The sequence below is a fragment of the Podarcis muralis genome, chromosome 15, assembly GCF_964188315.1.
Source record: "Podarcis muralis chromosome 15, rPodMur119.hap1.1, whole genome shotgun sequence".
NCBI lineage: Eukaryota > Metazoa > Chordata > Lepidosauria > Squamata > Lacertidae > Podarcis > Podarcis muralis.
Window position 1 is genome coordinate 19,324,147 of NC_135669.1, and position 26,975 is coordinate 19,351,121.

General features: G+C 43.8%; 1 protein-coding gene across 18 annotated transcripts in view; it reads right to left on the reverse strand.

Annotated features, from left to right (window-relative positions):
• Positions 1 to 2,343: 2,343 nt before the first annotated feature.
• NCAM1 (neural cell adhesion molecule 1) overlaps positions 2,344 to 26,975 on the reverse strand; it is a 216,157-nt gene continuing 191,525 nt past the window's right edge. For 8 of the 18 annotated variants that reach the window (XM_077919472.1, XM_077919471.1, XM_077919477.1 and 5 more), the window contains 4 exons: positions 11,375 to 11,582; positions 11,002 to 11,118; positions 9,169 to 9,939; positions 2,344 to 7,632 (listed from right to left, as the gene is read on the reverse strand). In XM_077919472.1, the coding sequence (XP_077775598.1) occupies positions 7,509 to 7,632; positions 9,169 to 9,939; positions 11,002 to 11,118; positions 11,375 to 11,582 (1,220 nt within the window). In that variant the 3' untranslated portion in view covers positions 2,344 to 7,508. Of the gene's footprint in view, positions 7,633 to 9,168; positions 9,940 to 11,001; positions 11,119 to 11,374; positions 11,583 to 22,663; positions 23,203 to 26,975 lie in introns of those variants that run through there. The other 10 variants (XM_077919484.1, XM_077919480.1, XM_077919485.1 and 7 more) reach the window with 2 other exon arrangements.

The following is a 26,975-nucleotide window of genomic DNA, read 5'->3' on the forward strand; positions in this document are numbered from 1 at the left end:
TTTGTTAAAATTATTTCTGTACTGGCTTCTGTAAAGAAATTTGACAGTTCTCTGGAGAGCTTCTGCAGCCTTCCTACTGGAGGACAGCAAAAACCACACTTTGAGAAGTGCAAAGGAACCACCCTCGAGAGAAGGGCCAACCCAGAACAAAAACCTCTCTTTTTGAGACTGCCTTTTAAAAAAAGTCTGAGGATGTACTAACTGGGGATGGGGGGAATATAGAGCACTGTTGCATACTTGTTTGAAAACATGCCCACCAGTGGGTGCAGGCAAAACAGAGAGCTGCTGCTTTAGATGCTCTTGCACAAAGATGTGTACAACTGCACCCCACTATGTACAAAAGGACACTGGAAAGACAATTCAGAGGCTACACATGTACACAGCCCAGGAGACTGTGTGAAATCTTGCAAATATAAACACCCAATAATCCTATCTTGCCACATCTGGGTGGAGCTGGGAAGTCCTGAGAGGCAACAACTTCTATGTATCAATTGGTTTGCCTCAAATGTAGTTAATAGTCAACTTAAGAGATCCTGAAGTTTTGCCCACTCTTGACATATTTTGCTATGCCTGGACTGAAGAGGGAGAGCATGTTATTTATGGAGTAGAACATAACAGAATAACCACAGAGCTATAGTTAAAAGGTTATCTAGGCTGGAGGAGGCAGTGGTCCATGGGCCAGGTTTTAGAATTCATCAGTCATGGTGGCCTTTTGCTTAATTAGACTAGCAGTTTATAGGGAGCCTTCTAGACATATGCATGTATAATCTGGGGAAGCCCAAAAGTTAGTTCTTCAGTGAAAAGTTGGTGAGACCACTCTCCTCTCTTCATAATTTGGTTGCCAGTGCTTACTGATGACCTCTGGAATTTAGACTGGCTCCACTCCATGGGTCTATTAGTTCCAAGACGGAACTGCCAGATTCATAGGTCTGAATCCAAGGGACAAATAGGCCATGTTTACAAGATTCATCTCCAAAGCAGAAGCCAGGTCAGAATGACCATAAGTCTGACTCACCATGGCTATTATTGCAGTTCTGAAGAGTTGGTAGCATAGGACACATGCCATTTCTGCAGGCCCATACAATACATACTGCTGTAAACGTTTTTTTCAGAGCTGCCAGGTTACACCTCAGTAATGGACTATCAAGGGCTGGTGTAAGTAAAGCTGTCGATGGTGACACCTGATGAACCAAAGGCATCCTTTTGTCAATTTTTAAGCATTCAATTTGCTTTCTGGTGGGTCGTCTTCACCTCCCCTCTGAAGAGCTGAAAATGAACAGCAGCTGGGGGAGTCTCTCACCTCCAGGATTTGCTTATGAAAAGTGCACCATAATTGAGCTTGTCAAAAAGGGCTTTGATTAATGTGCTCGATGAAGCCAACTTAGATTAGAAACTTAATATCCCCAGAGAGTGTGTGTCTTTCCATGTGAGGATGTTAAGTTCTGATTAAAAACAAACAAGCCTTGCAATGCTACAGACCCATGATCTGATTGAACTCAGGTTAGGCTTAAATGCAAGGAATTCAGAGAAGGCACTTGATGTGAATGTTTTGCTTCAGGAAAGTTTGACGCTGCCCCTCCCCAATGATTTCTGTCTAACCAAACATCCCATGAGTGCTGAGATGTAGCTGGAAGTGATCCTGCAAACACACGATTAAACCATTGTTCGGTTTGCCTTAAAACTAATGGGCAACAGAAATTTGTTGGAGAAAAGGAAAGGAGAGTTCTCACTACTCTCAATGGGCTGATTCTATAAGGCAACTTCATGAGGATTCTTCTTCCTATAGCTTTCACAATCTAAATGATGATTTCCCTCACAGACTGTCCGTGTTAGCAAGCAATCACCAACAGGACTTCCTTATCCCAGTCCAAACGTAACCCCCCCCCCCAAACATTGTTGGTTTCCAACATTCAGCTGTAATTATTAAGTGATGTGAGGAAGATGGATATGTAAATCACCGGTGCCTTCCCATCTCAGCCTATGTGTCTAGACCATCAAAAACCACTGTCAAGAAAATCAAGATGACTCTCTTAATAAGGAAAAGGAGCCTGTCAGAAAAGAAATCCTGCTTCCACACCACCTGGGCCATCAGTTGGAAAACATACTTTGGAAAGCATCAAAGCGCCATGGAACCTATACTAGAGATGTGGAAGGATTGGAGGTGTAATCCAGCAATATCTTAACTCTATTTTGGCTATGGGAGGAGGGTGGAGAGATTGCTAGGGATCGAACCTGAGACTATCTGCATACCTACAATATTTCCAGCTATCATTTGCCCGTAAAATGCAAAAATCCTGCTTACGAGCTTCACAAAGCCGCCGCAGATATAAACACAACAGAGGGCTAAGACAATGTAAAAACTTTTTTTTTTGGTAATTTTTATTTGAACACAAGTATTCTGACAGAATGCAAAGTCAAAATTCTCCGTTAGTATCAGTATTTACATTGGTGAGAATGGAAATAAAGGTGGTATTCCATGTTTCACTCGGTAAAAAGTTTTTTGTCTTTTGTTTTGTTTTTTATAACAAGAGAGAAGGCCCCTAAAACAGGGAATGCTGGGTAGGGATGTGAATGGAGGACTGAGAACCACTATCACCATTGCCTAAGTGAACCCCCAGGGGTCTGAAGACATCCACAGAAAAAGGGGGAGAAATAAAATAAAACCCACACAGTTGTTGTTGTTTTAAAAAAAGACTCCATGGTAAAACTCAAGCAAGAAAATGTGCTATTTTTTCCTAATACATTGCATGAAATACATGTTTACCGTACTACGAGAAGCTGGGTGGTTATATAGATATATATGTATGACGCATACATATATAAATATGCACATCGTAAACAGTGTATTGTTGGTCCCTATTCAAAGGTCTGTGTCTGCTCGAAAAATAAAATAAACAGGTATAAAAATAAAATTAATGTGAAGACACCTTTAAAAATTCATAAGAGAGAATGTTGCTTCTAAATTTAAAACAAAACTCTTTCGCTGCCAAAGGAGGAACGAACAACATATTGGCAAGAGGGAATAGGCAGAGAGATATTGAATGCCATTCCCCTCACCAAGACATAAAAGTCTGCTTCACCGAGAGCTCTGGGACAGGAAGGAGGGCTGCCGATGCAAAGTGGAAACGCTCCCCTGCCAAAGAGCTATTAATGAAGCAGCCGTGGTCTCCGGCCGTCATGGCAACCATGCTGAGAAATGCCTGCCTGGTGAGGGGAAAGAGGGCAAAAATGGCGGCCATCTTGGTCGGTTCGTGAGGGAATTTGTGAGGCTTTGCTCTTGCTCAGGAAGGCTCAGCTGACATCAAAGCCCTTTGAAAGCCACAGGAATCTTTCCAGGGATGTCGACTGGGCTTCAGCTCAGGCCTCAAGATGGCAGCCAGGCTTGAAAAATGCTCGCCCACAGCAAGGCTACCCTAGCCAAGCTTTGAAAGATTTATGTTCCCACAGGATCATACGGCACACTTTGCCTGTGTGGGCCCCACTGGGAGAGGCTATTAGCAGATTATGGTAGCATAAGCCTCCCGTTAGCTACTTGTTGCTTAGTGGGAAATATAACATATGAGGTATGAGGCAAGAGTTGGTTGGCGACAGTATTTTGCAGGCCCTCACAACGGCCAACCTTCAGGGACCAAGGGACGCCATTCTTGCTATCTTCCAAACAATAAATCCCTGCCCATTCATTTCCCTCTGGGGAGGAAAAAAAGTCCATGTGAGAACATTATTGGGGGGGGGGGTAGTATATTTACACCCTTTAACAAAATAAATTCCTCGAAGGGCTAGAGTTCCCCTCCCCACTTTATACCTTCTTAAACAAGTCCCCCACCCAGGCACACAGCAGAGGCTCAGACGCCACTCGCGCTGGGTGCGTGCGCATCGATATAAAGGCAGCCTCCATTTCCACCCCCATGAGCTGAAGAGAAAAAACAAAAACAACAAGAAAGCAGCCCCCACCCTGCCCCCACATTTAGCAAAATGACAAAGACTCTTGGTTTTTCACAGTTGGGAATGATAACTGAGAGATGCCACATTGACGGACTGCGCACATGAGATTATTATATCAAAAGGCGTGGCTTCATTTTGCTTAGGCCGGACTGCAGTCTCCCCCCACTGCCACCTCCTCCCTCCCTTCCTTTGCCCCCCCCATTGACCTTAGCGCAAAGGAATGCTATAGATCACATTCAATTTTGCAGGTTATAGATATATATATATTTAAAGCAACCTTTCCCAGCCTGGTGGCCTCCAAAAGGTTTGGGCTCTTTATTCCCATCAGCCCCATACAAGGATGATGGGAATTGTAGCCCAAAAATATCTGGAGGGAACTAGGTCGTGGAAATCTTGATTTCAAGGCTACTTTTCTTCAGTCCAGAACAGTTGTATTCTCTTCGTTTTATGTATCCTGAAATTGGGGTTTCATCATTTGGAATTTTTCTCGATCACCCCGCACTATTCCCGCTACACCTTCCACACCCAAACGATGTGGAAGGTTTTCTTTCTTTCCGATTTTAAATTTTTTGATACTATGACAAAAAACACATTTCACACTAAGATATTCACGCACCCACAGTGCACAAGCTTGCAGATCTAATGAAATTCTTTTTTAAAAAATGGAAAAAAAGATGGTTCTATACAAAGGGCTGGTCTCCTTCACCTCTACATCCTTTTACCCACATCCCTGTTTGTACATTTATTTATTTTTAAAAGCAGTGAAGTCACAACTTTAAGCACAAGACCACTGCATGAACTCTGTAAATTCTGGGTGTGATCCTGAATAGAACAGGGGGGACCCAAGTTTCATACCGTGGTATGTGAGCAATGGGGCAACAATGCTGACCATGAATATTCAGGTAAGAAAAGTTAAGAAGATCATTAAGTGCTTCAGAAATCAACTTAAATATCAGATCAAACCTCCCAGATCAGATTATTTGATGCATTTTCTCTCTCTCTCTCTTAAAAACAACAACAAAAACCCTTGGATATTTCCTAACAACTTTGTAGAATCAGCAACTGGAGGATGGGGGCGGGGGGGGGGGGGCGGTCCTATTTTTCCAGCAGACCATTGGTGACTTTTGCCAGAAATGGATAAAAGACTGCCTCCATCCATTTATTTAGTTGCATGTGTAGAGACCAGGATCCTGATCATTTCATTATCTTCGAAAGCTCTCAAGGGCACACCCTCTGTTGCATTCAGCTGAACTGAATGGGATACCCTCCGCTTTTATGGAGTTTTTTGAGTGCATCAGAGCCATATGAAGCTTTGCATCAGGGTGTGATTATGGAAACTGAATTCCTTTCAATGGGCTTTTTGAATCAGGATTGCACTGGAATGGTACTTAGTAGATTACCTCCACCTTGCCTCCTCTCCAAAATTATGCCAAACTCCCTTAAGTGGTGAGCTTCACTACATTTTAAACATTGTGTAGGCTGAAAGGAAGCCATATCTGCAGCAATATATCTTAAATAAGGAGGGAGAGTGGGTAATTTTTAAAACTTACCTTCTGAGACCCGCCCTTAACTATACAACCTCCCCTTTGGCTTAACTAACCTTAGGGGGGGATTCCTGGAGAGGAAAGGGGAGATAATGCCTTAGAATAAGAAAAAGAAAAAATAACTTACTTCCTGTATTCAGTTTTGACCCTGACTCCACACCACCACTGAGCAAGTGCTTAAGTTCAAGCCAGTGACTTTTCTCTCAAAGGGGTAACGTGTTCAAAAGCGAACAGCTTTGCACATAATAGATCCTCCAATCTTGCACTACACATTTAAGCCTTTGGACACATGTGTAATGCAATGAAGCTTTGGACATTAAAGGTCTCATATTCCATGGACAGGAATTGGGGTGGACCCTGTCAAATTGGACTAAGCCAATCAAAGCAGAGGGGGAGCCATGAACCTATCAAATCTTCAGCCAATCAAAGCAAATGAGGAACCATTCTGACCTTGAGATTTGATCCTAGCGAGAGATTTGGAGCTGCCTGGAGCTGAACCATCGTGGCCCAGCAGCCTGGTCCGAAAAACACCTTGGAAATATGATTTCCATCAAAAGCAAATTCTAACCTATTCGTTTGAGAGGAAGCATTTTTGAGACTCAGGTTTGCAGCACAAGATATTCATTCTTGAAGATGGATTGGCTTACACTTCTTACACCCTAACCAGCTATACTTGGACCGTGCACCAACAAAGCCACCTTTCCCAGTGTCCTAAATTGCAGATATTCTGCTGATGCTTTTCAGAACTTCACTCCCCTATTCACACACTTAAAGTTAAACTCATGCTCATCAGTAGGGTGCCCTGAAGCAGGACACTGATTGGACTTTACGTGGCCCATTTGTATAAAACGGAGGAAAAGGGTAAGGGTTTGCTTATTTTTCTTACTCCAGTAAGAAATAAAAAAATGATAATAATTAAAAAAGAAAGAAAAGACAAAAGGGGAAACACCTACTGTAAACATCCATTATTTCAAAATGTCTCCCTTTGCAAAGCAAGCATGCTGATCAACCTACTATCTATATAGCCTGTTTTTACTTTCTCTCTCTCTCAGTCTCTCTCTCTCTTTCTCGCAATCTCTCTTTAAAAAAAGGCAGCTATTTTACATAGACATTTAAACACAACAAAAGTTTTAAAAAACGTTTTGTCGACTGTAAACACTGGAAGAAAATAAAGTTGGCAAAACCAAATTAAAAAAACAAAACAAGGAATACTGCACTTTGAAAGATAAACTCCAAAACTGCCCAAAGGCATTCTTCCTAAAACGAAACATGTTGGAATTATCACCTGTACCAAAAGGGGGCGCAATCGGCCAAAAACGTCTTCCACGCAAGCCCCATTTAAATGAACATCCACGGGTACCCTGCACACTTCCCGTTTGTTCCAGAGGGCTCTGCGCAACAGACGCTGATGGTGGATTGCCCCTTTAGAAAGGAGAACAGAATTCAGTCAGGAAGGGCAAACACACTTTGCGTACAGGACGAATTCAAAGTGAACCAAATAAAAATAAAATGGGGAGGAGATAACTTACTTCAAAGAGTTTACAGGTTTTTTCTCAACTCGGCTGAAAAGTATAAAAATAAACGATCTGCGACTGGCCACCCCAGTCTGCTCAGCCTGGCAGAGCCAAGTCTGGCTTCCTAATTCTGTTCTGAATCTCCTAAACATGCTGCAGTTGGGTTTTTTTGTTTTGTTAACTCTGCATGGATATTTCGCAAGGGCCCTGGTATCCTAGTGGGGTTATGGGCTTATCCTTGTAGAAGACAAAGAAGTAAAACATTTCGTTTCTTAAAAGCAAGTGCACATAAAATAAAATTCTTCCTACAAACCTAAAAAAAAAAAAAAAAAACCCACCACAATTCCCCCATTGTATGCATTTTTTTTTGTCTGTTTTCTTTTTAAAAAAGGCAAAGACATTAGAGGGATGAGATGTGTGTTGTGTGTTTTAAATGCTCAGGTGAAGTTGTTTGTTCTGTCAATTTTTTTAATTTTTTTGTTTTGTTTTGTTTCGGCTCAGTTGCCCATCATGCTTTGCTCTCGTTTTCATTTGTTTGTGTGGCTTCATTGGGTACCGTCTTGACTTCTGCTGCGGGGGCTGTCTTGGCTTCTGTGGCTTGAATTGCAGACTTTTCATCTACGGGGGTTTTCCTGTTGGGAAAGTCACCAAATATTGTGGATTAAACGAAGGCTGGTAGCTGCCCTTTCAACAAAACTTGGTGCCTGAGAAAGGAGAAGCCCTCCATGCTAGAGTTTATGCTTCTCAAGAGTGCGACAAAAAAGCAGGATGCAAGCGCTCTCCCCTCCCACCCCCAATTTCTTTGCCTCAGCCAGTTGACTGCAAAACACAACCACCTAGCAAGTCTTGGGTTGCAGGAGAAATGTCCCTTCGTTTGCATTTTTAAGCTAACTATATATACTAACACATGGATTGAAATGTCACAAATTGCTTCATTTGGAAGTTTTAAACTTCTTACCCCCTTTACTATTTGTGTGCTGACAAAAAATAATATTCTCAACCATTTAAGAAATGTATAAATGTCCAACAATACTAAAATATGATTAACAATAGAATTAGAATGTTCTCAACACAATCCCCAACATCAGAGATACCTTCAGAGACACATGGCAAGCCCTTGGTGACTCCTACTCATGGCCTGGGTTTTGTCCTAAAAATGGTTTTTTGATAGAAATAAGGCTGCCATTTCAGTTTCTGAAATTTTGGGAACTGTGCTTCTCATGGTTAATTGAATATGTGATTTAAGGTTTCCTAAGGCCTCAAAATGAAACTGGAAGGGTTCTGAAGACCAGTTCATCCCTACCCACCACTGGTCCTTTTTCACTCCTCCATGTGAACCGTGTTTTACCCCTCTGCTGCAACTAGAACCAAGTGAGGAATTCAGCCACATTGGCATGTTGTACAGGAACTTCTCCACCTTAAAACCGGGGCCCAAGCAATCCTCTCCATTATCGGTATTATCCTCTAGCGTTGCCTGGTTCAATCATGCTGGCTACTTTGCTCCAGGGAAAAGGCGGAAGAAAGCTTAACACATACCCAGTTGACAGAGATGTGGGAACCCCTGGCTCTCCAGATTTTGTTAGGGTACAGCTCCATTGGCTATACTAGGTGCAGCTGATGGGAGTTAAAGAGTCCAACAACATCTGGAGGGCCACAGGTTACCCACCCCTGTGACAGAATCTCCCACTTAGAGGAAAGTCATCTCTTCTAAATATCCAAATGTTAAGGCCTTCCAGCTGTAACCTTGCAAAAAAAAAAAAAGGACTACCCTCACGTCCATCCCTTATTTGTAGATGCAAAATTATTATCCTGTGACAAGTTGTAGCAAACAATTTGCTTCTTAGAAGCTAAAGGTGACTCCATCCTGGGTGCCTTCCAACTGAATCCCCTAAGCTGGAATCCGATGGAGCTGTTGAGATAACTTAGGAGATGAGGAAGGGAACCTATAACAGCAGAATCTGGAGACTACTGCTTGATCACAGGCCCAAAGACACCCGGATTCTAAACTTTCTGTTATGGTTGGTTGGTTAAATAGACAGGTTAGCTTGCTTAGAGAAAGAGCCAGGTTAATTCGTAACACACACACAGAAGTGGAGCAAAAAGCACGGCACAGCACGGACAAGAGACACAGCACACGAACAAGCAGGGTTTAAAGCGGGGAGGCATACTCTGTCTTTGCAGGCGCTGCCGATGCAAAACTCTCCGGGCCGGAGGAAGCTGCTTGGCCTGCAGGTGCAGTGGCAGGAGCCGCCGTGCCCAAGGCGGCAAAAACATCCTTGGCAAGATCAATGTCTGGGGTCTTGAAGGTCCCTTCGTCCATTTTAAAGTCCTCATTCTGAGTAGCATTTGTGGTGCCCCCCGTGGCAGCCTCGCCTTTCTGGTTCACGGCATTCTTGGCCGCCTCTGTCGGAGTCTTCGCCGCGCTGGGCTGCGTGGCTTCCTTTTCTGGACTTTTGGCGCTGGAGGCCTCCTGCTTTGGCTCTGAAGAGGCTGGAGAGCTAGCGGGGTTTGGGGGCTGTGGGGCAGGGGATTTGCTGGCAGCAGCAGAGCCCTTGGGAGCCTCGGGCGCTTTTGTGGTGGAGCTAGGGCTCAGCACTGCCCCTTGGTTGGTCAGGACGCCGGACGACAAGTTGCCAGTGGCCGGGGCGGAAGTAGGAGTGTCGCTGAGGTCAACCAGGGGAGCCACTTTAGGCGTGGAGGTGGGTGGGGGCGAAGATGCCGAGGCCGCTTTCGAAGGCGTCCCCTGATTGGGAGCCACGGAATTGGAGTCGGGCATGGGCGTGGCCGGCAGAGTGATGCTGGAGGTGAGGGTGGTAGTCTCACTGGTGGGGCTATTCTGAGCGGTGGCAAAGGTTTCAGTGATAGTGTCAGAGTTAGTGGTGACTGTGGTGACAGACGGCATCATATCCTCGGTGGCTGCCGTGGTGTCGGCAGGGTGCCTGTGGGGGTGAAAGGAAGTAAAAGGCGGGGGGAGGAGGGGAAAGAAAAGAGAAACAAGACAATGAAAGCCATGAAAGCAGCAGGCGGCTGGGTGAGTCAATGCAACTGCAGAAACAACATGCGGTTATTTAACAAAGAGAGAGAAGGAAGAAGGAAGACATGGAGGCAAGAAGAACACCGAGCCTTTGGACGTGAGGCTAACCGTATTAGGGAGACCCTGAAGAATAAGGGGGCACATCCTTGGTACCAGAGGAGGCTGTTTGAAGAGAGTACCTGCCTTGACCCCAGGGCCATTTTTTTCCTAGAAAAAGAGGTGGTGGAACTTGCTGAGCAAGTATGGGGAGCACCCACCTTCCCTTCTTCGCCCGAACTGCCACTTTTGGCGACACTGCTGCCAACCTCCATCTCCGGCGCACAGCCACAATCGCAGCGCCAATATGATCACTGCAGCAAGCCGATGGTCACGACACACAGCCCCAGGTGCCATGCCACCTGCTGGCAAACAGTCCCAACCTAAAGAGGTACCGGAACTTAGTTCCGGTGAGTTCCAGGTGGAAAAAAAGCCCTGCTTGACCCTTTCTGGGTCACAATGAGATTCGCAGCACATCCTCCAAAGATGCAAATCTGCCTGAACAAACTTTTTGACTCCTCCTTTGGGAATGGTCAGCAGCTGTACTTCATGCATTTCATTGCCATTCAATCCCAACTTTCACATTCCATTCCTCCACCACCGCCACAGCCTAGTATAAAACTGCCAACTGAGAATAATGCTTCAGAAATGCGATAGTCCACAAAAGCTTTGCCACAATAAAGTTTTTAAGGTGCCATGAGAGCTTTTCTTCTCTTTGGAAACATATTATTATTACTCCTATCCACCACTTCCTCAGGATTGCTCAGCCTTCCTTCCCCCTGATTCTCACTCCATATGAATGAGCTGTTCTCTCTCTCTCTCTCTTGTAAACACACAGAGTTGTCTTTCACACAATGGAGCCTGAAGAGGGGCTCTGCTCCCCTCTCCTCTTCAAGGACACACCCAGGGGGCTTCTACATTCACAACATACTCGGGCTCCGTTAGCGGCGTGGTTTCATTAGGTTCCGTGTGTTTCCCTCCGTCGTGGTTCGGGGTCCGTTCCTCCTCTGTCCGCACTTCCACAATGGGCTCTTTTGATTCATCTTTCCTGTAAGGGAGGAAAGGAAGCAGGGTTAGTTCAATCCCCAGCACCTCCCAGTCAAAAAAATATCAGCTAGCAGGACTGCGAAAGATCCCCTGCAGCTTTTACCATCTAACTATGGGAGGGGTAAATGGGAGAAAGGATGGTCTTTCTAATCATGGGAAGTGCAGACAATTTTCCATTCCATTCCTTTCTTGGAGCAATGTGCAATGTAAATACAACTATATATATATGTATGTATAATGAAAAAAAAATTACTCACGAGAAGGCAGCCTTGCCCTCTTCCATGTCCTTGCCTTTTGCCCCAGGACCGGATTTGCCACACAGGTTGACTGCGATGCACATCAGGAGGCCACACTTGTTCAAGAAGTAGCAGGTGACGTCCACAGCCACCAGCAGGAGGACAAAGACCACAATGAGGATGCCCACAATGGCCGCAGTGCCCAGTCCTGCAGTAGGGCTTGTGCTAGCTTTAGAAGCCAAGAGAGAAAAGGGAGAAAACATAGAAGTTTGCAAGTCGGGATGAACATTTTTCTTTTAGCACAGACATGCTTCTATCTAATTTCCTGTTTGAGCAGGTGAAGCATCGCCGGTGTAAGGAATACTTCATCTCCTTCCAGAACACCCCTTTTCACCAACAAAGAAATGTCGTCACTAGAAAGCAAAACAGTTGCCCTCCTCATCTCCATTAATAAATCCAATGTGTGTTTGTGTGTGAGAAAGATGCTGTTTGTAGAATTATTATTTTTTTGCAACCTCCACCCCCCACCCCAATAAAACAGATTCTATTTATCCAAAAGAAATGGCACTTCACTCAATTTCACTCTTTGGACATAGCCTAAAACATGCACCAGCAATGCAGAAGCTAAGAATCCTGTAATACTCTTATCAAGTTGAATTCAGAACAATTAAGAGGCCACCTAGTGGCTATTAGCCAACGAAGTCTGAAACCCATCCTCCATTTTCAAATACAATGTTGGAAGCTGGCAACTTACTCCTATCATGCATCTCACAAGTGGAGTGAATTATAGGAGTTTAGCTGGACTTTGGTTCTCAATATAAGGTTTTCTCTTGACCAGGTGTGGGGAACCTTTGGCCTTCCAAATGTTGCTGAGCTACAACTCCCATCAGCACCAGCGAGCAAGACCAATGGACAAGGAACATGGGAGTTGTAGTTCAGCATCATCTGGAGGACCACAGGTTCCTCACTGCTGTTCTTGACATATAATGCAACCAAACACTTTCTAGAAATAGCCTATCCTGGGCATATAGTCGTCAATCTGCAAATTATCTGCAATCTTATTTCAGCTAGTTGCCTTTTGACCAGTGGCATAGCTAGTTGCTCGGGTGCCCGGTGCAGCATGCATCTCACAGCTGGGGGGAGGGGGCGAGCTGCTCATGGGGGCGGGGCATACTGCGTGGAGCCTCTCTGCAGCCTCCCCCTCAGCTGTAGGACGGCTGAGGAAGAGGTGGTGGACAGATGCAAGCTCCACGCTGCCATTTCAGGCAGCACCAAGCCTGCAGGCGCTTAAGCCACCATGTCACTCCCAGGAGAGACCCGTGGCTCGGGCATGCTGCAGGCCCTGTGGTAAGTGGTGCCAGCCATGTTTTGTTGCATTTGTTGACTGAATGAAAAAGTTTCGTGAGCTCAATTTTTTAATTAAATGCATTTTTTTTGTCTTTTTGTCACCCCCCCCACCCCCGTGATAACACCTGGGGCGGCTGGCACCTACCACACACCCCTTCCTCCACCACTGCTTTTGACATGTGATGACATTAGGGTCTGCTGCTTTAAATGATTATTACATTATTCTTTTCAAAATTGGTAGTTTAGTGGTGCCTTTTAATTTCTTGCTGCTTTGCATTTACTAATGTTTTCTCCTTGATTGCTGTTTCATTATGTATGCAGCTTGGTAGTTTTCAAACCAGTGGGGCAAAATACTAAATAACAACAGGACATTGTAACACAGCAACCCACCTTTAAGTTTCTGAACACTGGACTAGGAAAGTGTGGAGACCACCTATGTATTGGTAATAGTTTTAATGCCAGACGGCTTTTCTCTTAACTTTGCTATGTTGCAACAGGGCAGAAATTGACCAGAAGAAAAAAATAATAAAAAAGGGTAAACTGAAGGTTGACCTGGTCAAATTTCTCAGCAGGTAAATCCTGTTAACCCCTCAGGAAGTGGGATTTCCTCTTGCCAAAGATGGAATTACCTACAATGCAATCGAACCCCTCCTTGGGAAAATAAGAATACTTTCGTTTTCCCGAAACACCCTAATCCTGGGAAACCAGGCCTAAGCATGCAAAAGCACCATGCATGAGGCATAATTTTTAGTAATCATAACCCCAAAACTTGTAACTGACCAGGGAGGGGTAAGCTTTTAAGAGTTGTGTGTAGTATACAAACACCAAAAGCCCCTAGACAAACATGTAACAGAAGTGTTGAACAAACTGGCACAGAACTAGCCCTCTGAATTATTTAATTAAACTATCAGTTAAATATGCATCTGAATAGTAAGTGATGCTAACATATGCAATCCATACTAACATAATGATCCAAGTGAAGGATTATAGTCAACTAAGTTCTGCTCAGGGTAGACACACTGAAATTAATGAACCTAAGTTAGTCATGTCCATTAACTTCAATGGGTCTGAATCTGTTCATGCAGATTGGCTCCTAATCTGCAAAGGAAACTATACAGTATCTTGGAAGTCGAACGGAATTCATTCCAGAATTCCAATTGACTTCCAAAATGTTCAGAAACCAAAGCGCGGCTTCTGATTGGCTGCAGGAAGCTCCTGCAGCCAATTGGAAACTGAAGAAGCCCCATCAGACGTTCAGCCTCCAAAACTAGTTCGCAAACTGCAACAGTCACTTCTGGGTTTGTGGCGTTCGGGAGTCAAAATGTTCAAGAACTAAGCTGTTTGAAAACCAAGGTACGATTGTATTTGGAATCTTTTTTTGTTTCTTTGCTCCATGCTGTCTCCAGAATGGAGATAGTTGATAAGCAAGTGACCATTTTGCTAGATGTGCAGCAAGTTACCTTAGCAGTCTGCCCCTTGGTGAGGCACATCACATGTCTCTCCAAAATCGTACACTACCAAATGCTGGGATCTATCAAGCAAGGGAGGTGATTGGGAGAGAAGCCATCATTCCTTGCTTGTGGCACTCAGGGGACCACTACTGGGGAACACGGTATCAACCTAAGATGGACTGCTGGTCTAACCCACCATAGCAATACATACATTTTTATGACCCAAGACTGGAATGAAGGCTTAGGGAATGGTGAATTGCAAACTCTATCCTTTGGTCCAGGGCTTAACATATCACCTTGGAAAGCTCTGATGGAGGCAAAGTTTTCACAGGTGATAACATCTTTCACTGCACATCAGCCAACCAGGACAGAGTCTCTTTGCGGTAAGATTGCTCTTGCTTTTATTGGCCTTTGTCAGCCCTTATTAATGTGTCTTGCAGTTATTATCATGTTTTACAGATGAGGTTCAAGAGGAGACAACCAAAGCCCTACAAATCTATCCACTTTCCTAACCCCATGGTTCTGTTCTTTTTCCTGTTTTTATTCTGAAATGCATCTCACCGCTTGAAGAGTCTAAAATTAATTTTGGGCCTGCCGCAATATCCCACTCATCTCTCTCTCTCTTTCTCTCTCTGGCCTTCTATGTTATCAAGGTATACACATGCACTGATGAAGCAGTGCAAAAAAGCCAAATTAGATGTGATTGTCTGACTGCATCTCAGTTCTTTCTCACAGTAAGAATTTTGCTAGAATCATATGCTCAAGCATACCGTCTGCTTTAAAAAAACCACCCAGTGCACATGTGCATTGTACAGAGCTCTGATCACCCCACCTCAGCCCGAGCCTCTGCTGCCCTGTCAATATGAAGTTCCACTAAGAAGTCCCATATTAACCACAATCTCTCCCCAGCAAAGTCAAAGCACTGTGCTTCTCTTTTTTGCTTTGGCTGGTGAAGTCTGACGTTTGCATCAGAAGTCCATTAAGCGCTTTGCAGAATGCCTGCGCCAGCCAGATCAGCTCTCTGCCAAGATACATAATTAAACAAATTCATCACCCTTGGTTCTTGCAAGGAGAGGGAGGGGGCACCATACGCATTCCCTCTTGTAATGTATTCTAAATTCACGCATGGATTATTCAGCTGTTAACAGTCTTCTCTCTCTTGCCAGCTATTGGAGGAGAAACTTGAGCAGAGACGTCAAATCTTTCCTTCTCCTCATCTCAAATTCCCATCTGGGAAATCCAAAAGAAGCAGTTCTGAATGCCTGTGGTACACATTCACTCTTATATGGCACTTTAATTCTGGCCTAGGGACAGGGACAGAAGAGGCATTTAGTGAATGCCAGAGGGGTCCCTGCCTTGGGGGAAGATCTCTGAAACAAGTAACATCCTGCTAGTTGGAACTGTGAAGGCTACATTTAGGAAAGGCTATTAACCATGAATGCTAAACTAAACCTCAATGTCCAGTAGTATATATACCTTTTGCATACCCAATTCTTCTTGTATTCTTCAGTCATCCAACGAAGCTGAACATTGGGAGATTGGAAGCAGACAAAAGGAAGTGCTTTTTCACACTGCACATAGTTAAACTATGGGATTTGCACCCACAAGTTGTAGTGATGGCCTCCAACTTGGGCGAATTTAAAAGAGGTTTAGACAGATCTGTGGAGGATAACACTATTAATAGCTACTAGCCACAACGGCCATGTTCTGCTTCCACTGTTGGGGATGTATATATAATAATAATGCTAGACCCTGGAAAACATGAGCAAGATTGCAGACTTCCCATAATGGGGCATCTGGATGGCCACTGGGAGAACAGGATACTGGACTATATGGAGCTTTGGCTTGTTCCAGCATCCAGGCTGTACTTATGGTGGTGGGGGTGAAACAGCAGGGATTGACTAAGCACTATTATACTCTGTTGGTCAGATTCTTGGAGGTTTCTGACTCTATCCCGGCAACACAATCCCAGACTATACAGACTGTGAGCCAGATCCATCAAATACAGTTATTCTGTGCTGTGACTAACTGGTGCGGGGCATTAATTCAGAGCTTCAAAGAATGCTTGACCCATTGTCGTTCTGTATTTTGGTAGGGTCTCTCTCCCTGTCCCACTTTGTGCCTCATGTTCCTTTCCGGCTCCCTCAGGTGTTAGGTGGTTGAGGAACCACAGAAGCACATCTGGAGTTGGATATGAAGGTGAAAGCTGGACAGGGGCATCACTGGTTCAGCATCCACCTTTGAGATGAGACAATTGTGCAGCTCTCTCCACCTCAAATATGTAGGACGTTTTAACCAGCAGCTGGAGCAAATAAATCTGCAACAGGGTGGAAGGAACAAGCATGGGAAAAGAGGACAGGAGGCAGGATCAGCAGGCTGCTAGCACATGTCTTGGATTAGAGTGGACCCCACCACGCTAGAAGATTTAGATTGGCTTCTGATGAATTGGAAGGCTAGGAGCCAATTGGGACCTCGAAATCCCCCAAAGAAATAGGGGAATATGTACTATTTCTTAAACCTTCTTAGTTGGCTGAGATTTCTGAATACAGGCCCTGTTCCTACAAGGGTGTAGTAAACACTGGACAAATTATGGGCCACACAAAACCATGTTCAAGTACTCTCCAGTGCAAGATTATAGAGACCTTCAATGTTAAGTGTCTTTCTCCTCTGTAGTGCAAAAGACTGAAGTACTGATCTGCAAACAGCAGAAGCTCTGCCAGGAGACCACCAAGGGTTCCAGCAGAAAGTATCTGACAGGGCTGGGAAAGACCCATTTTCTGAAACCACAGAGAGCCATGCTCAGTCAATGTAGACAATACAGAGTTAGATGGGCCAATCTTCTTACTCAGCATAAGGAAGCTATCTAAATGTTGCCAGAATGATCTGCACCTCAACCTGAAGTGGTTTCTTTCAAATCACAACCATTGCAAGCAGTTCTGCAAGTACCCAGTCCTTTAACAGGTTACTGGGATATCATTTCCAAGGATAGCCACTTCTTTATGATTCCTTTGCAAGTAACTTTTAGTGCTGTAACACAATGCCACACAACTTCCAAATGTCCAAACTGTTACTTTTTAAGATCAGCAAAACAACCACAACGAAATGCAGAAGGCTGAAATTTGAGATTGGATTATGTATGCAAAGTTTGAAACGAACACATTTCACCATTGAATGGCCAATATCAGGAGTGTATAGGTGCATGTAATGAGCAGTGAACCCCCACAGAAGCACACTAGTTGCATTTTGCACATATATACTATCTTCACTTCAGCTCAAGGGAAATTGTGTTTGTCCCTTTAGAAGGAGGAGCCAGCTCTAGACAGCACTAATTGGTGTGCTTGTGAGATGCCACAAGGTCACTGCCCACTCCTCATATTGCAGGGGCATCTTCTCATCTTTTTAAGCAATTGATCTTAAAATCACATGATGGGCCACAGCTGAAACCTCCAGGTTTGGTCTTTGACATCTCCAGGGGTGGACTGGAAAGTCCTGAACCCCAAAGATCTGCTGCCAAGAGTAACACTGAACTGGACAAACCAATGATGTGACTTGACATAAGGCAGAATCCAGATAAATGACTGCTGTGTTAAAAAATAGTCAGAAAGCTTGCCTGAATCATGGCGATAGAGGGACAAATTACATATACAAAATCAGCCTTTGAATCATCATTAAGTATGTCTGTCATTGCAAAGTCAGGAGAAGCTGGGCTTGTTCCATGAGCAGTGAGCGGGCAAAAATAGATGACCCATCTCCTTTTTAAATATGCCTGTATATGCCATGCAGTAATTCTACATAAGTGGGGAACCTCTGACCCAGGTGCCAAATGCAGCCCTCCAAACACCTCTATATCCAGCCTTCAAGACTCTGTTTAGGCCGTGCCTCCTCCACAGGCCCTGCCCTGCACCCTCTTTGAATGCTTATGCCTGGCAGAACTGTGCTCTTGAAATGTTAAAACACCTGTTGTTTGCCTGGATGGCAGATGGAGAGGTATGTAAGGTGTTTGTAGGTATGTAGAAACCATTGACTTCTGCATGGCTGGAATGTATTCTACTGGACAAAGAGCCACATCCATTGCTCTGACCCATCCCCCACTGGCATGTGGGTCTAATAGATCACAGGGCACAATCCACCACAAATATTTCTGGCAGAGCCCAACTGCCATTCATTTTCCTGTTCAGTGTAGCTGTGGCCAATCATGTCACTGGACTGTTGGGAGATGAGAAGATTTACTTATTGTCGAATTGTAGAGTTGAAAAGGACTCTGTGGGTCATCTAGTTCAACTCCCTGCAATGCAGGAATCTCAACTAAAGCATTCATGACAGATGGCCATCCAACCTCTGCTTAAAAATCTCCAGTTAAGGAGAGTTCACCACGTATCAAGGGAGTCCATTCCACTGTTGAACAGCTCTTGAAAAGGTCTATGTGATACTTTTTTAAAGGCCCATTCTGCCCATGCCTGAATCTGCAAAAGGAAGGCTGAAGTATTTATCCAACACTTCTCTCTGATCCATCAATATGAAATGAGACACAGAAATCTCACTACTTCCCTTATGTGGCAAGTGGTCCAAAGATTGATGTATGCCAAATCTGTGGGTACAGGAGGGTCCCCAACCTTCACAAGTCTTTTTGGACCCATCAGTCATAGTGAGCTGATAGTACTAAGCTACCTTTGAACCATGAAGGCAATTCAACCACAGTTGTAATGTGGAGCCGAGGCTGTAAGAATGGGGAAATATTCCAATTTAGCTTTCTCCCAGTCTCTCATTTTTCCAGCATTCTCAGTTTACCGAATGTCCACATCAATTTGGATTTTTTTCCTACAGGACCATCACATGAAAATTCAGATGCATTTTTTGTGAGCATTTCTTCTAACATACGCATTTTTGTACACAATTTCCCCTAATATACAGATTTTTGCAAGCAATTTCCCCTAACAGGGTGTAGCTTTATATGTTATTTTCATTAATATTTGCATGTTTGTGCACACCTTTTGGTTCAAAAACTGCATCGCAACATTTGGAGAAGTGTATTTGTGTTTCAGTTCATTCATTGGACTGAGAAGTATGGACTAGGTATTTGCCTTAAAATGCAAAATGAATGAACAATGTATCCCACATCCCTAAGAGTGTGTCAAAACTGGGTGAGGCAGGTAATCGCTGTGAGTTCATAATCCCTGGAGTGCCATGGTGGCGATGCAGAGGGAGGTAATGTTGTTGTGACAATACTATGGCTTCTGCAATACCCAAGATGGAATAATATGCTGTCGTACCACACCTGTCCTCAAATAGATTGTGTGCAGGGGGCAGGGAGGTGTAATGTGTGTAAAATAGCAAGGACACTGCAGGTCACATGCACTTTGTAGCTGCACATCTGTGCATGCAGAAATTCAGAAAGTTATAAGGAACCTTTCCTCTTGGGCTTCCCATTCCCTCACCTCTCCAAGAAACATAGGTACAAGAAGAGAAGTCATGCAAATTGTTGCAGTGAAGACAACAACATTGTTTGTTTTCTTGGGGATGGAAGTAGAGTGCAGAAAAAGAACCCCCTTTGCAAAAAAAAACCCAACAAAAAACAAACAAACCCCAGAACAAAAAAACCTTCCTGAATAAATCCAGCAGCTCTTTTTCGTCCATTTGGCTTGAGGGCCTTGAAACGTCCACTAAAATGCTAACAGACACACATGTATGCAGAGAACAAAATATGTAAACATTTAAAACATTTCCTATGCTTAAGAATCATTGCTGTGTTAAGAGTGGATACATATGTTGACAGCTCCGAGTATATGGAAGGGAGCAGCCTGCCAAGCCCCACTATGGAAAAGTGGCTTCTATTAGGACTTAGGGTTGTTCACACATGCAACCTTTGCTCAGAAATGCAGGCCAGGGTACTGTGCTGTTAGGAAAGCTCATCAGCTCAATGCAGTGCCAGGGATGTCCTGGCATACTTTGCCAGGGGTCATTCAGAAGGGATCAGCCTGGAACCTGTATTGAGCAACATTGACTGAGATGATTTCACAACATTCTACTGTGCTGGCAGCTTGAAAGTTCTCCTCTCCATTAGCAAGCAGAGACTGAATTGCCTGTGAATCCAGAATCAACACTCCACTATCTGTAACTGTGATTTATTCTGACTTGTGAGGGAGTGCTTTTCACAAAATGTTTAAGGAAAAGCTACCGTATTTTTCGCTCCATAAGACGCACCAGACCACAAGACACACCTAGTTTTTGGAGGATGAAAAGAAGAAAAAAAATATTCTGAATCTCAGAAGCCAGAACAGCAAGAGGGATTGCTGCGCAGTGAAAGCAGCAATCCCTCTTGCTGTTCTGGCTTCTGGGATAGCTGTGCAGCCTGCATTCGCTCAATAAGACGCACACACATTTCCCCTTACTTTTTAGGAGGGAAAAAGTGAGTCTTATAGAGCAAAAAATACGGTAATTCCCAATGCTGATTTCCATTGCACAAATTCAACTGCAAACTCCATCTCAACTGACTTGCTATGGATTCTGAATCTCTGAATTTTGCACTCTATAGCTTTGCTCAAAATATGACACAGACCTCACTCTATCAGTACCCCAACTCTTAGCTGGGCACTGAACATTCATAGTTCATCTTTTCACTTGAACTTTTCAAGCAGCATTTCGCAATCCCCAAGCATAGCAGGTGCAAATAAAATGTGTGTTTCATGTATAGCTTTGCAAAGTCATGGGTATCATGATGAACAATCTTGTGTATCATCTAAATTAAACCCTTGCTCTCAGACAGAATTATCTCATACCAAAAGCATTCCTGAATAGGATGGTAAGAAATTCCACCTTTATCAGAATTTCAGCTGGATTCTTGGGTCCTCATTGGAATGGACCAATTTCTAGATCAAATCTGGAGGGAAGAGATGTCCCCAGGCTGCAGTAGGTCTCTCTCCACATCTTGAACAATCCCCAAGGCTGTGCTAAGACTTGGAAATTATTTCCAATTCTAATCCAGACCTTTTGGCAAACTTCTAAAACAACAGGATTTCTCTTTTTTCCTCAAAGGTGAGACTTCCTAACCTTCTGTTAATTAATTCCACTGACTAGGGGTGATGGAATTTCCATGTACAGTGGTGCCTCGCAAGACGAAATTAATCCGTTCCGCGAGTCTCTTCGTCTTGCGGTTTTTTCGTCTTGCGAAGCACGGCTATTAGCGGCTTAGCGGCTATTAGCAGCATAGCGGCTATTAACGGCTTAGCGGCTTTAAGAAAAAGGAAACAAACTCGCAAGAACTCGCAAGACGTTTCGTCTTGCGAAGCAAGCCCATAGGGAAATTTGTCTTGCGGAACGACTCAAAAAACGGAAAACCCTTTCATCTAGCGAGTTTTTCATCTTGCGAGGCATTCGTCTTGCGGGGCACCACTGTAATGCTGTGTAGAAAAAATCTGGTGGGCATGCATCCATTTTGTTTTGTACTGACATATGAGAGAAGCTTCTAAAAGGTTATAATAAAGCACAAATAGCAATGAGCTGGACTCTAAATGGGAGATGCGCTATATGTGCCATATTATCTCCTATTAGCTAGCACTCATATGGTGAAGAATGTGGTGACAAAGGAGAAATAATATCAGTTTGGCAGGTTATGTATTGCTAGCTAACCTTTGACTGTTGAAAGGGCAGAGATCAGCTTCTTATGAACTTCTCAGCACAGCAATGGAAACCTAGACCAAAATGGTCATACAAACTTGCACTGTACAAAGCTGAACCAGCTGGTACTCAAATGACTTTGTCTGCTTGCCATTTGATGGTAAGGGACCCAACTCATGGTGAGCATGTTGGCAAGCACTGGGGGTGGGCATGAGCTAACCATTTGAAATGGCCACCACACAGCCAGATATTCATTAAAAAAAGAATGGAAACATGTAAAACTCCTAACAGTTCTGAACAAATGGCTGTGGCATCACAGTGAATGTCCTAAGGTCCTAATACAGAGATGTATTCCTTCTGTACTGAATGACACCCGGGGCAAACTGGTTGTCTGAATACCTTACCTGCGGCTGTCATTCTGTATGGCACCATGAACTTTCTGAAATCATGTGTGTGTGAATAAGTGTGGTAGAGCCTTGATAGTAGCAGAGTGGCCTGTGCCACTTCAGATTGAAAGATAGAGAAGCCGTGTTTGAATGCCCGCTCCTCATTTTTTTAAAAAAACTGTTCTGCAAGTTAAAAACAAGCTCAGAACTCTTATCACCTCACATGGCTGCATAGGTAGATTTGTTATTGCTACTGCAATATACTCAGAATGCTATGGACGGAGTTTGCAGGGCTCAGCCAAAATGCTCCACGAACCCACAGGCAACAGCTTACTGAACCAACTAGATTTTCTCAGCTTTTCTAATGAATGTAAGCTGCAATGTACCATCCTGAGTTAGACATGTTCAGGCAAACTAGTTCCTAGGAACCCTTTTAACACATGACAAAAGCCTCATGGACAATCTACCACAAGTAACTCCAGTCACATCAAGATGGGAAGTGTGCAACCATAAATTTTGGATGTTGCTTCTCATTATTTTATTCTTATTCTTCTTAGTTTGTTAAAAAAGATTCTGTTGAACTATTGGCAAGGATGAACAAACAGTGATGTGTGAAAATGGCAACAAAGACCAGTATCAGAAACACTCTTCATTCTTTCCCGCCTTGTAATTTGAAAAGTTGTTTTTACATCCAGTGGTTGAAAACAGGAGAGGGAGGGAATCATGGTACAGGATGCACACACAAAACAGTAAAAATGCCCAATTTGAACTTTTTATCTCCCTCCCTCATTACAAAATAGCACATCTCTCCCCAAAAATAATGGATCTCTTGTGTTCTGCGTTTTATTTCCCGACCCTCAGAAGCAATCCTTGGAAATAAGGAATTTAATCTTGCTTTCAGGCCTCAGCGAGAAAACCAGGGTCTTCAAAAGCAAATATCTGTTTGATGCTGTTGTTGTTTGCAAAAGTTTCTAACAGAGCAGAAGCAGAGCTGCTGCAGAAATGAGCCACAAGACAAAGGGGGACGAGGCCGCTGGACATCCCAGGGTTGCTGCAGCCGCCACAAATGATTCCCAAGATGGGGTCAGAAAATGGTTGGGTGTTGTTGGGTTTTTTAAATCATCATCATCATCACCATTATAAAAACAAAAGATTGGGTGTATGTGAAGTGGATGTTTCCATTGGGGTCCAAAGTGACATGTATGATGACAGACACAGGAAAGGAACAAGGGCGGGGAAGGGATACAGGGGGAAAAGAAAGAGAGAAAGAGAGAAAAATAGGTAAAAGAAAAAAAACATCATAAATATAGAAAAAACAATAAGAATTTAAAAGACTTATTTAACTTAGTATATTTTTTTTAAAAAAATGTCCAAAAGGTTAGAAAAACAGAGCAGCAGCGGCAGCAGCAATGATAATGGTAAAGGTTTATATGGAAGCTGGCAGCGAGAAGAGGAATTTGGAGAGGATGGAGGGTTAGCGAGCAAATGAGACGGAAATCAACACTGTGACAGAGGATGCTTGGAGGACAAGGGAATGAGCTGGCAGTATTTGGCAAAGGAACACTTTCCAATGGGGATTTTCAATGCAAGAATAAACAAGCCCACTTCTACCTAATGCCCAGCCTGCCCAAGAAACTCGCCTCAACTTTCGGAATTGCCTCTGCCTTTCTAATCGTCCTTGGGTAGAACTCCATAAGCTGCTGCCCCAGGGAATCCTTGCTGGCAATAAAAACACCCACAACATCCAGAAATACTGGGGAAGAGATTGCAGCTTGTCTCCTAATAACCACTTGGGTCTCCCAAGAGAGGCACGTCTCAGACCTTACCTGGACTACAAACTTCTAACAAGTCAGCTGCTCCCATTTAAGAATACAGAATGTGGCCGACAGTACGTGCTGTTGGCATAGAGACTGGGACCTAGGGGTTTACCAAGCTGGAGGATGGGCACCACTGAACAAGGATGGAGCTGAATCAAAGCAGCCTTTGCCAATTTGGTGCCCTCCAGGAGTTTTAGGGTATAACTCCCATTAGTCCCAGCCAGAATTGCCATGCTTTCCCCCACCCCTCACCTCATTGCCAGCCCTGGACTTCCTCCCCCATGTGCCAATTGTGTCGGCATAATGTTGACTATAAATCCTCTGGGCAGAGAATGGTCTTGCCACATTCTGTATAGCACCTTCTACACCACACCAGAGCTAAATAAACCACACAACGGCAGCAGTGCCTCACACTCCATTAAAGGGAAGAAGAGTCCAGTCTTCTCTGGTCCCTCCCAGCTGATAATTTCTTGTGCACCTCTGCTAACCCTAAGGGCTACCAACTGCTTTTCACCCCTGCTTTGTAAACTGTCACACTTTCCATTTGAACTTAAAACAGGTTATAAAATGGAGCTGAAATGGATTTTTTTATTATTAGCAAAATTTTGAAAGAATTTTCCAGCCAGAAAGCCAAATGCTTAAATTTCAGATTTAAACTTTGAAATTTGGCTGCCAGTTCTGTGACTCAGTTTTATGGTGTTAATGCCAAATCTCAACCAGCCAATTCAATTCCCTTTTAAATACCTTTTTTCTTTTTCTTTTAGTGATCTGGATCCAACAATAATTTGGAATGTTTGGGGGCTGGGGTGGGAAAGGGGAAGTCAAACCAGGAAGATATAAATTCAAATTCTTGGAAACAAATTTGAATTGGAAAACGCGCTTGAGAACCAAACACCACCACTGCCCTACCCCAGAATTTGTTACAGCTCTGGCCATGAAATTTGTCCTTCAAAGAGTTGATGGTGTGGAACATTAGTTAGAGATGCTGGTGTGGCAAACGAGAACATCAGTCAGTTTAGTATGTTACTGAGTGTCTCTGCTTAGTTAGGCGTAATCTTTAGGTGGCAGATGACATTGTGTCCACCTCAACCCTTCCAAAAGTAAGAGGAGAAAAGGCAAAATGCAAAGATTACCACAAAGCCCAAGTAAAGCCTTCTTCTCCAAGGTGTCTCCATCACCCTTACCCAAAAAATGGAGCTATATGCATGGAGGCACAGGGCTTGCCATGAACAGGGGGTGAAGTCTTTAGCCATCTCTCTAGTTTGTTGCTCATCAAGTTGATGAGTAAAATACACCACAAAAAATGGGGGAAACATCACTGATGGGCAAAAAAGAGTAAATATAGATGTATTCCAGGCACAATGGGATTTATTTGTGGGTGGGGAATCCTCCTTGGGGACATGCTTCTAGCAGCACTTGTTAAATTCAAGGGATACTGCAGTGATTCTAGTATCCCTTGCACTTGCCTGCTGCAGACATGTGCCCCTCCAGAAGGATTCTGCGCCCCCCAAATATGTCAAGCCTAGTATAAATCTATTTCTAGCTCCTAAAATGTTTTCCTCTTTTTCCCGTTACCTTCATGAGCCAACACAAAATGGATTAAACAAACGAAGCCAAATATAAACATGGTCTTAATTTGCGTCATGAGGTTCAGTTCTTCTTGGCACAATGTGTGATTAAGCTGCCTTGGCAAGAAATGTTGAATTTTAATTTTTTTCTTATTACCAAGTATAGAAAGCTTAGGCTAAGAGGTGTGTGGCAAGTGAATGAGTGATTTTCCTCCTTCTGCTCCGAGTCCATGGCTCACTACATTACTTTCCAAATAACAGCAGCATGTTGCAACGTGATTTCATAGCCCAACATTCAGGCAGCTGCTCTGCCCGTGGACTCGGTGTTCTGCATTTGCTGTGCAATCAATATCTCAATGTGCCAAAACAGTTATTTTTGAGACGCTGTTTGTTCAAGGTCTAAAATAGCAAGAGTTCTGTAGAGGTGAACAATTTCATGGTCACAATGGTACTTAATATCAAGTGTCACCAGTGTTTTTGCTAATCCCTAAGCTTGGTTTTGCCTGTGGTTGACATTTTAAGAAGGGGTGGTTAACCTGTGACTCTAGAAATGTTAAGATTCCATCAGCCCCAGCTAGTGTGGCCAATAGGAACGGATAGGAGTTAAAATCCAGTAACATCTTGGGGGGGGGGGGGCACAGGTTAACCACTCCTGCCAAGGCCTTCTTCAGCTGCTCCAAAGCTGCTAACTTTTCCTCCAGGCATTACTGGCTTGATATATGGTATGCATTAGAAAGACCGAGTTAAGCTTTTGATTTTTAATAATACCATAAAGTGCCTTATTTACTACATATCTTCTGTGGTTTCTCATTTGTGTAAACACACCTCTGTGTGGTAAAAAATCAAGCTAGAACGCTTTCTTTGAATATTAAGCTTGCATCTCCTTTGGATATATTTTGGGAAATAGCCGATATGAAAGAAAGCAAAAAATCGCATGTGAAAACTAAGAAGGAGAAAAGCTCACACTTCTTGAGCATCTCATCTGCTTAAGCTTCAATGCCAGAGATGCTCCTGTGGTGTGAAGGGGTAAAAAATCCACAGGTACATTTGAACGACAGTCCCTGCTGATGTTGGTCCTCCCCATGTTGCTGCAACTCCAGCTTCCATCAGACTTAGCCAGCATGGCCAGTGGGCATGGATCATGGGTGTTGTAGCCCAGCAACATCTGAAGGTTTACAAGTCCCCCAGGCCTGCTTCACAGCACTGGCCATTGGAGGAAAGGAGAATCACATCGCCAGAAACAATGGCACAGGACCTGGATTTTGCCCTTTGCCTTGACGATGGGTTTGAAGATTTTCACCTGAGTGCCATGAGTTACAAGGAACTACCACTTCATGGACTTGGCGGGCAGGGGAAATGGTTAAACCAGTTGGACTGTACTATGGATCGACCTATTGTGTTTGGTATGTCCAAGGCTGAGTAATAAAGCTTTAGATGGG